We start from the raw sequence: 12221 nt of genomic DNA on the forward strand, positions 1-12221 counted from the left end.
GGAAGGAAGGAAGGAAGGAAGGAAGGAAGGAAGAGGAGGAGGAGGGAGGAAGGAAGGAAGGAAGGAAGGAGAAGGAAGGAAGGAAGAAAGGAAGGAAGGAAGGAAGAGGAGCAGGGAGGAAGGAAGAAAGGAAGAGGAGGCGGAGGGAGGAAGGAAAGAAGGAAGGAGGAGGAGCAGGGAGGAAGGAAGGAAGGAAGGAAGAGGAGGAGGGAGGAACGGAGGAGGAGGAAGAAGGAGGAAGGAAGGAGGAGGAGGAGGAGGAGGAGGAAGAAGAAGACTCTTTCTGAAGGTGAGACAGTGTGACTTTCCAAAGTGCATTTCTGTGTATTTTCAGTGCTTTTAATAATAATAATAATATGTTTTATTTATAGACCGCTATTCCACAATGATCATAGCGGTGTACAGTAAAAATTGTAATACAATACAAAATACAAGGTGACAGTTCAAGGAGGGAGAAGTTTCGTCCTTCAGGCAGTTACTGATGTTGCTGGGTCTGCCTGATCGCTCCCTCTGAGGCCAAGATGACAGTTGAGGAGGGAGGGGCCTCTTCCTTCAGGCAGTCCCCGATGTTGCTGGGTCTGCCTGATCGCTCCCTCTGAGGCCAAGATGACAGTTGAGGAGGGAGGGGCCTCTTCCTTCAGGCAGTCCCCGATGTTGCTGGGTCTGCCTGATCGCTCCCTCTGAGGCCAAGATGACAGTTGAGGAGGGAGGGGCCTCTTCCTTCAGGCTGTCCCTGATGGAGCTGGGTCTGCCTGATCGCTCCCTCTGAGGCCAAGATGACAGTTGAGGAGGGAGGGGCCTCTTCCTTCAGGCAGTCCCCGATGTTGCTGGGTCTGCCTGATCGCTCCCTCTGAGGCCAAGATGACAGTTGAGGAGGGAGGGGCCACTTCCTTCAGGCAGTCCCCGATGTTGTTGGGTCTGCCTGATCGCTCCCTCTGAGGCCAAGATGACAGTTGAGGAGGGAGGGGCCTCTTCCTTCATGCAGTCCCCGATGTTGCTGGGTCTGCCTGATCACTCCCTTTGAGGCCAAGATGACAGTTGAGGAGGGAGGGGCCACTTCCTTCAGGCAGTCCCCGATGTTGCTGGGTCTGCCTGATCGCTCCCTCTGAGGCCAAGATGACAGTTGAGGAGGGAGGGGCCTCTTCCTTCATGCAGTCCCTGATGTTGCTGGGTCTGCCTGATCGCTCCCTCTGAGGCCAAGATGACAGTTAGAAGAGGGAGGAGCCTCTTCCTTCAGGCAGTCCCCGATGTTGCTGGGTCTGCCTGATCGCTCCCTCTGAGGCCAAGATGACAGTTGAGGAGGGAGGGGCCTCTTCCTTCATGCAGTCCCCGATGTTGCTGGGTCTGCCTGATCGCTCCCTCTGAGGCCAAGATGACAGTTAACTTTAAAAGTTCTGCTTTAACAATGAGAGTGGTGATGATGATTGATGATGATGATGATGATGATGATGATGATGATGATGATATGAGTCAGCTTGAGAGGCATGCAGGCACTGTTTCTGAAGCCGAGAGAGTGTCACCTTCCAAAGTGTGTTTTGGGTGCTTTTAATGCTAACAAGTCTCCCTTGCTTTGACAACGATAGTGTGGTGGTGATGATGATGATGATGATATGACTCAGCTTCAGAGGCATGCGAGCACTGTTTCAGAAGCCGAGAGAGTGTCACCTTCCAAAGTGTGTTTTGGGTGCTTTTAATGCTAACAAGTCTCCCTTGCTTTGACAATGATAGTGTGATGATGATGATGATGATGTGAGTCAGCTTCAGAGGCATGCATGCACTGTTTCTGAAGCCAAGAGAGTGTGACTTTCCAAAGTGCCTTTTCTGTGTGTTTTTGGTTCTTTAATGGTGATATTGATATCAGCAAGCCTAGTCTGAGGCATGGCCAATGTAAATTGCTGTGATTTTTACAAACCCATGCACAGTGAAGAAAAGCCAAAGTCCCTTGACCAAGTACACACTTCTGAGAAGTACACTTAGTGCAAGAACGGTGAAACCACCTTGACATGTTCAATATGCATAGCCATGTTAAACCATGCTAAGTGTTAAACCCAAGGAGTTTGGTTATGGAATAAGCCTCTGAAATATGCAAGAGGCCATGTTAAGTAAAGCTATGTGAAATGCACAAATGTGCTGTTGTGTGTGTTTTGGAATGCAGGTTGGTGGTGTTTGGCCAGAAAGGGACCAAGGAGGAGAGGGCGGGCAAACGCCTCCTTCTCCCCGCGGGGCTTCAGTGGAAGCTCCGCCCCTGGTGTGCAGCTCCGCCCCTGAAGGGTGGAAGCTCCGCCCCTGACATGCAGCCCCGCCCCCGGAGGGTGGAAGCTCCACCCCCTGGCTTCGCCCCCCCCCACCCCCCCCGACTTGTCTTAGGGACAGCAACCTGGCCCCCGGCTCAAAAAGGTTGCCTACCCCTGGTCTAGGATGTTGCCATGAGAGTTAAAGTGGAATCATATCACTAATAACTGTACTGTGAAGGAACCCTTGGATTCTGGGAACTGTAGTCCAAAAAATAAAATGTCCATTCTGACTACAGAAGGAAGATTTCAGTAGGAAATTAGCATTAGTCACTTTTCTATGTATATCATGAGCAAAATGTCTTTCCTTCTTCCTGACTTCAGTATCCAAAAATGCATCTGTTACATGTCATACTTCATTTCAGATCAAATAATTTCATGTAACTCATTCATATGTTGCCCAAATACCTGAAGAAGGAATTGCACAACATAGACCACCACCCCCCTTGTATTTCAGTTATAGAATCAATATATCCATTGGATTAGTAAAGTGACATGGACACAATAGCAATGCAGTGGTCACATAGGAATTTCCCTATAGGCCTTTCCTCACTTATGACAGCTTGTTTCTGTAGAATTTATATCAAAGTTAGGCAACTTTCTGGGGGAGAGGATCAGTATTGATCCTCCATTTGCCTATATATTTGTTGTTGTTAGCTGCCTTAGCTTTGACCTATGGTGATCCTATGAATGAGAGGCCTCAAGTTACCCTATCCTCAACAGCTAAAATAGCAAAAAATATGGCCCCAAATGCCTCCAAATAGCCCTAGTGAGCATGAGGAACAATGTCACAATATCTCTCACCCCTCTTCCACACAGCCATTTTAACTCCAGTAAGAATCTTATTTTTTTATTGTTAAAAAATTCAAGAACATACTTGATAAAAGCACATCAGTTTCAGAAGATTTCCAACTTGTACACTTCTTTAGTTCAATTACTTTGGCTCTGTGAAGAGTTAATCACACAGAGGAAGCAATTTGATAAGGATGAAGTTAGCGTTTAATGTATATGTTAAATAGTCTAAGTGATTAAACTTCAGCTCCATTCAGAATTACCAATCCAGTGTAATAGCACACTTGATGCTACAGGATAATATGCCAATCATAAGTAACAGAATGAAAGAACAAGAAACAAATGAGCAAAATAATGAATGCTGATTTTTGTAGTAACGAATATATTAATATGGAATGAATATTTTCTTGAAGAAAAAAATGGTGAACAGTAAAAGGAAGTAAATTAGGAAATTTGGTTTAAAGTGTCCCTGTTTACTCTATCTAAAAATAAAATAAAACTTTTCTTCAGTTTGAATCTCCCTAATCCAAAATGCTTGTGACTAGAAGTGTTTTGGATTTCAGATTTGGGCAGGGGGTGGATTTCAGAATACCTTTATTTTGCATATACATAAATAATGAGATATGTTGGTGATTGGACCCAAGGCTAAACACAACACTCATTTCTGTTTCATATGCCATACACATAGCCTGAAGGTAATTTTAAACAATATTTTAAACCTTCTTTTGCATGAAATAAAGTTTGCGTACATTGAACCATCAGAAAGCAAAAGTGTCACTATCTCAGCCACTCATGGAGAAAGTTTTCTTTTTTAGAATATTTTTAATTTTGGAATTCCAGATAAGAGAGACTCAAATTTCCACCAAATCATAACTGAAACCTATGCTGGGGTGATCAAATTCAGTAAGGTAGGCAATTTTGCATTTCAAGTCCTGCAGTGGGCTACAGTGGTTCTGAAACCTTAGAAAATTGACCAAAATTGAGCCAGGGGATATTTCCCCTACTACCCCAGGCCACAGCTTTTCCAGTACTACTGGAAGAGACATAACATCATGCTTAGTTTTGGCTTTTAGCAAACAAAATGCTGATTTGTCTTGATTTTTGTCTGGAAAAAAACCCAATGGGGCTTGGAGAGGCATGTGGCCTATGGGCTGTGCTTCTTCTCTAGTCCTGGTGCAGAGGATGGAATTGCAATCCATTAGGACTGATACCAGATAAGCCCTTGGCTCTTCTTATATGCAGGGTTCCATCTGGAGGGCAAATTTAGTAAGATCTAGGGTGGAAGGAAGGGATAGATCCTTATCAGCTATCCTCCATTATCAAAGGAACAACAGCGACAAGCAATTGCAGCTTTTTATGGACCAGAAAAATAGACAACAAGATTTGTATATACAAATACAAACACACAGTGACAAAAATGCAGTGTTTAATGAACAATAATAGCAGCATAATATTCCAAAGAAGTAGCCATATTAGTTTCTTCCAGCATAGAAAGAAGGGAGGGAGGGGGGGGGGAAGGAAAATGGTAGCATTGTTAAGACTGTTTTTTAAATTCTAGTATGATCTTTCATGGCTACAAACTCTCTTCTTCAGATGAGTACAGAGTCTGTACTGCAGCTTAAGAATGGATTTATATCTATCACTGTAGTAGCACATTTTTAAAATAATCCCTACTGCAACTACACATTTATATTATCTCTATAGATATTCATATTTCTTCTCAAAGTAGAAAACCAACAGGCCACTTTATTTAATCAAATTTATCTCTAATTTATGAGAGGATAAATAAACAAAGATGAAAAATTTGTATTGATTAAAGCTTTGTACTCTACCCCTTCCCCCATAATATGAGCTGGGTCATCAGAGACTGAAATCATGGAAGTGGTAAAGGATGGATGATCTGGTTTTTTACAGTTCAGAAATTTCTATTCATCAGCTACTTACCCTATCCAGTGATCTAGCAGAATTAATGAGTTGTGATAACAAAGGAGACAGCCTTTGAAATGTAGTGAACTTGAGCTTCTGCCAAACTGATGTGAAAGACTGAGCAGCTGAAGCGTTTCAAAAAGGAGAAAAAATATGTTTAAAGGAAAAATACCCTCTGATTCATGAACCGTTTAAACAAAAATGGGCGAGCTGGGATTCCTTCCAAGCATGTGAAACATGGGGCTTTCTTAAGAATAAAACTTATTGGTCCATCTAGATCAAGATCATCTGTTGCCCTGAAAGGTCTCAAGCAAAGAATAAGCCACCCAAGTGACCCAACATACTAAGTTCCTTCAGTCTATACTTGGGACCTGTTCTTGGGACCTTTTCTGTGCAAAGTACCTGTTCAGCCGCTGAACTATGGCCCTTCTGAGCCCTGGGCACTACCCATGAAATTATTTTCAGTGAAGTAAAGGAGATTTGTAGTGACATCCTGTGTGTATGTTCATGTGGATATAGTTCCTACATAATTCAGCAGGCATTATTTCTTCTCAGGGAAGTGTGTTAAGGCTGTAATCCAATGTTTCTTAGAGGCATTCAGGCTGGAAACAGAACACAAACAAAATAGGCCTTGGTCTGAAGCAGCAAAGCTATTACTTTGTTATAGCATTCTTCTTCATTTTTCTCTTGCAGGAATCCTTGAAATAATTTCCAGGTCTCAAGGAACTCCTGAATCAAAATTATTGTTGTTCTTGTGTGCCTTCAAGTCATTTCTGATTTATGGTAACCCTAAGGTGAACCTGTCATGAGGTTTTCTTGGCAAGATTTGTTCAGAGGGGTTTTGCCTTTGCCTTCCTCTGAGGTTGAGAGACTGTGACTTGCCCAAGGTCACCCAGTGGGATTATACGGCTGAGCAGGGATTTGAACCCAGGTCTCCAGAGTGGTTTAAGCCCAATGCTTAAACCACCATACCACGCTGAATCTCAAGAGAGCCACATTCCAAAGAAAGGCGCTATCATCTTAAGTGCTCATGCATGCGCATATCTATATCTCTGTCTTTATATATCTACTTTACAATAAAATCCTTCTGCACAATGGCATGAAAAAATATTACAAAAATGCACAATTTACTGTTTTGCTGATCTGTGGCTTCAGTTTCTATTTGAGATTTGGTCTCTATGAGCAGAAAAAAGGAATTGATCCACATGTCTGGAAAACAAAAGGAAGAGAAAAAGGAAGTATATTGTATTTGTGGCTAGAAAAATATTTTCCCAGTTGTGATTTCTCAGTAGTGACCTCTTGCAGAACCCTGCTCAAGAAACTCTGTGTTGCAGTAACAGCCCAATGAGATATAGCGAACTATGCTCAGTGAAAGTAGTTGGTAAATCTCACTTGCTGCATCTTTGTAGAGGTAAGCTATCCTGTCTGCTGCTGTGCTTTGCTAGCTGCTGTCACTTGGATGGTGGAGCAGATTGGTACTGGGCCTTGTGTTAGATGCCGGAGAAACTGTTGAGGATCTTAGATTGGGGCTCGGCTACACTGGCCAGAATACGCTGGGCTGCTCCTGGAGTATTCTGGCCCCAGACCTATGCCAGAATCCCTGTTACCTCCGCACTCCATAGTGATGCTGGACAGCTGTCTACAAACATGTCAATGCTGACCAGCACTGTTGGTGCAAGTCACTCCCTCTGAGGTTAGAAATGAGGCACCCAGCATTAATCATATGGCTGGGCGCCTCATTCTGATCTCAGAAGGAGCAACTTGCATTAGCTGTGACAGTACTGGGAGGCACACCTGGAACATGTGTGCAGGCAGCTGCCAGACATCACTATAGAATGCTCCAGATTTTGCAGGAAAATCTGGAGCAAAAGGTGAGTTATTTTAAAATGTTTTAAGGGAGGGATAGAGCAGATTCAGTGTGGAACTGGCCTTATGTTGTGAAGACAGTCCACACTCAAATTTAGGATTGGGCCCTGCATTTTTAAGAAAAGTTACTATGAGGACAGGTGGCCCATGAAGGCATGCTCTGGGGCCAGACTGAAAATGTTAATCCTGTTCCTATGTGGGGAGAACGCCCTGGTTCTGGATCCTCAGCTAGCTCTGTCACCTTTGAGTACAACTTTAAAAAGGCTTATTGCTAGCTTTTCCTGACAGCACAGGAGCAGTGCTCATGGGCCGAAAGCCACCTGGGCCCCCCTCAGTCCTGGTCTTACTCTGAGAGTGCTGAAGCCACGGGGAGGGAAGCCCAGTATGCCAGGAGGCTGTTGAAAATCTAGCATCACCAGATTATCATTTGTCATTTGCTTGCCTTGTGGCCTATGGTCTAAGGGTGAGTCTGTGGAGGAAAGAAAGGCTGCCACCAAGTGCCCCATGTCCTTGAGCACTAAGTGGCATCAGTTATCAAAGTTTAGGCCAGTGCTTCTCAATTATTTTCTGTCATGCCCCCCCTAGGAAGAAGAAAACATTTCGCGCCCCCCGCGTGACTGTAAATAGTATCATTTGTCTATAAAATTGTTATAAGTACACCTCTGCATAACACTGTATCCTGAGCCTTGCGCCCCCCCTGGGGGCCCCGCCCCACTATTTGAGAAGTACTGGTTTAGGCATACCTGTTAACAAAGCCTCTGAAAAAGAAGCTACTTTTTACAAAGTCTACACAGCTCTCCTTTTCTTCCTTGTCCTATGTCTAGCTGTTCAGTTGTTTTTTTAAAGCAAGCATCACCATTGGAAGTATAATGGACAGCTGGAAGAACACAGGTTTCCAATGTCAGATTGCAGCAGCATGTCTGTAATAAACCATGCAGTAAAGCTTGAGCTGGAAAACAATTGGATTCTACTCTAGCTAGTCTATTGTAGCTATGTATCTCTGCTATGACAGGCAAGTTAAACAGCATCCCTTATTGATCATGTATGAAGAATAAAACAGAAAGAAGAGGGGAAGGCATATAAGCCTGTCTCACCAGCAACTTAAAGAAGCACCTATCTATAGTTTTGGCCACTAAATTGGAAATCATAAGAAAAGTAGAGGCTAATGAAAGAAATAATAATAATAATAATAATAATAATAGGATGCGTTTTGGAGGAAGGTTTCAAGTGGTCTTTCAAGGATTCAGAATGTTTTTAATTACTTATGCAGGACTTAAAAATGGTTGCTTTGTTTTAGATGTGCATTGAATAAAATATTTGCTGAAACATTTTGAGGTGCTCTTCCTTTTTGTAGTGTAGGACCCTATCCCTATGGGCAAGCATTTCCCAAGGTCTCAAAGGCCTTACTGAAATCAAGATATACTATATCCACAGCATTCCCTTCATCTACCAAGCTGGTAATTTTGTCAAAGAAAGAGATTAGATTTGTCTGGCATGACTTGTTTCTCTGAAACCCGTGTTGACTTTTTGTGATTATGGAATTGCCATCTAGATGTTCACAGACTCTCTGTTTAATGATCTGCTCCAGAATCTTTCCTGGTATTGATGTCAGACTAACTGGGCGATAATTGTTGGGATCCTCTTTTTCCCCCTTTTGCCCTCCTCCAGTCTGCTTGGAGCATCCCCCAGTGTCTCCCCATGGGCCAGTGTGGCTTCATGATGGGGAGAGTGTCATTTGTGTCCCCTCAGGGAAGGGAGAAAGAGAGAGAGAAGACAGATTCAAAGAGGCGCCGTCTCTGAGGGAGAGCGTCCGTTAATGGCCAGGAAGGCGCTGGCTCAACGGCCGCCCTCCTCCCAGAGCCGAGCGGGGCCTGCCTTTCCCCCTCCCTTTCCCGGGCGAGGGCGAGGCAGCGGGGTCAAAGAGGGACACTCTAGCGCCGTGCTCGGCAGGGGCTGCTAGGCCTCATTAGCATAGGGCCTGGCGGAGGGGAAGGCGGCTCTGTCTCGTCCTCGTCCCCGTCCTCGTCGTGTGTTGCGCCTGATAGCGCCGCTGCGAGGCTCCTCCTTCTCCTCGTCCTCCTCCTCCTCCAACTTCCCGGGCTCAGCATGGCGGTCAAGGTGACTCTCCTCCTTCTCTTCAGCGCCTTGTTGCATAATGAGGGGCGCCGGGGGCCAGGGCTGGCGGCGGCCCTTCTCTTCCTCCCCAGCTTCTCAGGGGAGACGGCGCCAGGCTCTTTGGGGCGGGGTCCCGACTCCCCTCAGCTGCCCAGGGAAAGGAGGGCCAGGGGGATGGATCACTGGGAGAGCTGGGGGCGGCTGGGAGCACACAGGCCCCTGCTTCGGTCTTTGGAGGGAGCTTCAGGGCTCCCAAAGGCCTTGGAGGAGGGGAGGGCTGGGGAAGGGCAAGCCTCCACCAGGGAGGAGACCCCTAAATACAGGCTTAAGGGGTTGGCTCTTGGCCACAGGGGATGTTCTGCCCCTCAGGGTGGGTTCTCTCTGAGGGGATATATATATATATATATATACACACACACACACACACACACACAGTCTGAGTGAATGTGTATATCTCTGAATATATATAGATATCAGTGAGTCTCAGAGGGGCTACAAGATCTCTCTACATACTGATTCCAGAGACTAACACGGCTATATCTTTCTATTCTCTCTCTCTCTCTCTCTCTCTCTCTCTCTCTCTCTCTCTCTATATATATATATATATATATATACACACGCACATATATACATATACATATCTAGAATCCAAAGATATAGCTGTGTTAGTCTGTGGAATCAGTACATAGAGAGACTTTGTAGCCCCTTTGAGACTCACTGAAAGGAAGAAGTTGGCAGCAGGAGATTTCATTGGCTGCAGTCTACTTCTTCAGATGCATACGTCTAAAAGGTGCTACAGGATCTCCCTATTATAGATATATATTCCTTCAGAGAGATAGATATACATATTTATTCAGATTGTGAATATAATATATATATATATATATATATATAGGGGGCGCTGAGGACAAACAAGACCACAATCTGAATATATATATAGGGCCCATACATACAGGCCAAAATAAAGCTGCTTTGAGTCACTTTGGAGGTATGTTCTTTAAATGGCACATGCATCTTAAGAGGACAGAAGCTGTGCCAAAGCTGTGCTCCTCTCCTTAGGACTGGAGCGTGGCTTTGGCCTGGCTCATTTAAACAGCATACCTTCAAAGTGACCTGAAGCAGCTTTATTTGGCCTGTCTGTACGGGCTCTATATATATATGTGTGAATATGAATACATACACACATACACACACGTGTGTGTGTGTGTATATATATATGAATATGTGTGTGTATATATATATATATACATACATATATATATATATACACACACACACATATATTCATAATACACACACACACACACACATATACTTTCAGATTGTGATCTGGGTTAAACACAGGCTGGTCTGGGTTCAAATCTGGCAGAAGTGAAGCACTTGGTGGTGTGTTGTTTTAATGACAGGGTTACCAGGCATGTCCTCCTTTTCCAGGATGTGCCTTCCATTTCAGCCTCCTGCCCAAGAGGAATTCCACAGTGGCCTCCATTTTGAGGCTGACTAAAAAAAAGCATGGATTTACATTTATATTAAGTGTTTTAAAGGTTTTAGTTGGTCACGTCCTACATTTCCATCGAATATCCTCCATCCAGGGTGCCCAGGCATCCTGTTTTTCCGGGATATGATCCCTCCCCCCCATTTCAGCCTTTAGTCCAAGAAGAATTCCAAAGCATCCTTTATTTTGAACGCAATTAAGAAACATGAATTTACATTTATATTAAGTGTTTCTAGCTTTTATTTGGTCATGTCCTACGTTTTCCTTGATTGGCTTACATTCTGGGTGACCAGAGAGGCCTCCTTTTCCTGGAGATGTCCCACATTTTAGCCTTCTGTCCAGGAGGAGTTCAGTAGTGTCCATTTAGAGCAGGGGTAGGCAACCTGTGGCCCGCGGGCCGGATGCGGCCCGGCAAGGCCTTGGTACCGGCCCCCGCCTGGTCCTGCTGCCGATTGCTGCCAGAGCCTTTGGCCTCTCGCGTGAGGGCATGGGGCCTTTGGCCTATCAGGAGGAGGCAGGCAAGGGGGGCAATTCTCTATAGAAGCCTCCAAAACATGCATTTATATTAACATTTTTTTAAAATCAGCAATTTTTTTTGCGTGTCCTCCATTTATTTAAAAAAAAAAAATGTCCTCCATTTGAAAATTTTGTCCTACATTGGTCCTGGTTTATTTATTTAATTAATGTTTTTTTAAAAAAATATTTAATTATTTAATTTTTGGCTTCGGCCCCCCAGTTGTCTGAGGGACAGCAACCCGGTCCCCGGCTCAAAAAGCTTGCCTACCCCTGATTTAGAGCATGACAGCTTTTCTTTGGTCACGTCCTCCATTTCTTTTGAGTCTCCTACATTGGTGCTGAATTGTCCTCCTTTGCAGTGAGGACATCTGGTCACCCTGGTGCCTCTACACTGTAGAGGTAATGTAGTGTGACGCCACTTCAGCTGCCATGGCTACAGAATTTGAGGATTTGTAATTTTGCGAGGCACCGGCACTCTTGGACAGAGAAGGCTATACCTTGTAAAACTACAAATCTCAGTATTTCATAGGATGGAGCAACAGTACTCAAAGTGGTGCCAAACAACATTATTTTTACAGTGAGCCTTTCTGAGATAAATAAGTATTCCTTTGAAGCTTTTTTGTTCTTTGGGAACGGAGCAGAATACACACAGCGAATTGCTTGATTAATTATTCTCCCAGTCTCTTTAATCTTCATGTTATACCTTTTTAGACAGGATGGCAGGAGGCTTTTTAGCTGGTGGGTGTGGTGGCTAGAGGAGGCATTGTAATCTGGTGCAGCGCTCTGTGAGACACTTGTCGTCGTGGGGAGTGTTTGGGAATAATTAATGAAAAGAGTGCAGAGGTGCAATCTTATGCATGTGGTAAAAGGGAAAGGAAAGTTTAATCTACAACTGAGGCCTGGATGTAAATGGAAGCAGAAGATCAGAAGCTTGGAAGAGGCCTGTGATAAGAAACTATTATCTGCAGCCCATTATATAGCTTTTAATGTTAGCTGTCCTGGGACATGGATGGGGCAGTTCAGGTGGGGCTTTTCAGTGCAAAGGAAGGGGGAAGGAAGATCAAGTATTCTTGTCTAGATAATCTCCAAACTTATTAGACAGGCCTGAGCCATGCTTCTGGCTGTTTGTTTTTTTTTAAAGCTGTTTTAAAGAGGAGGGTGACACATAGAAAACTTCTTCAAAGTGATCTATATCACATCATTGATGTGTGAAGGATGTT

At 44.3% G+C, this 12221-nt stretch overlaps 1 protein-coding gene across 1 annotated transcript in view; it reads left to right on the forward strand.

Annotated features, from left to right (window-relative positions):
* Positions 1-8932: 8932 nt before the first annotated feature.
* Positions 8933-12221, forward strand: part of SLC25A12 (solute carrier family 25 member 12) — an 81349-nt gene continuing 78060 nt past the window's right edge. The window contains exon 1 of the mRNA XM_089519758.1: positions 8933-8993. Coding sequence (XP_089375884.1) covers positions 8982-8993 — 12 coding nt within the window. The 5' untranslated portion in view covers positions 8933-8981. The remainder of the gene's footprint in view (positions 8994-12221) is intronic.

Source organism: Sceloporus occidentalis, unplaced genomic scaffold, assembly GCF_023333645.1.
Source record: "Sceloporus occidentalis isolate IW3139 unplaced genomic scaffold, rSceOcc1.0.p SCAF_4, whole genome shotgun sequence".
NCBI classification, from domain to species: domain Eukaryota; kingdom Metazoa; phylum Chordata; class Lepidosauria; order Squamata; family Phrynosomatidae; genus Sceloporus; species Sceloporus occidentalis.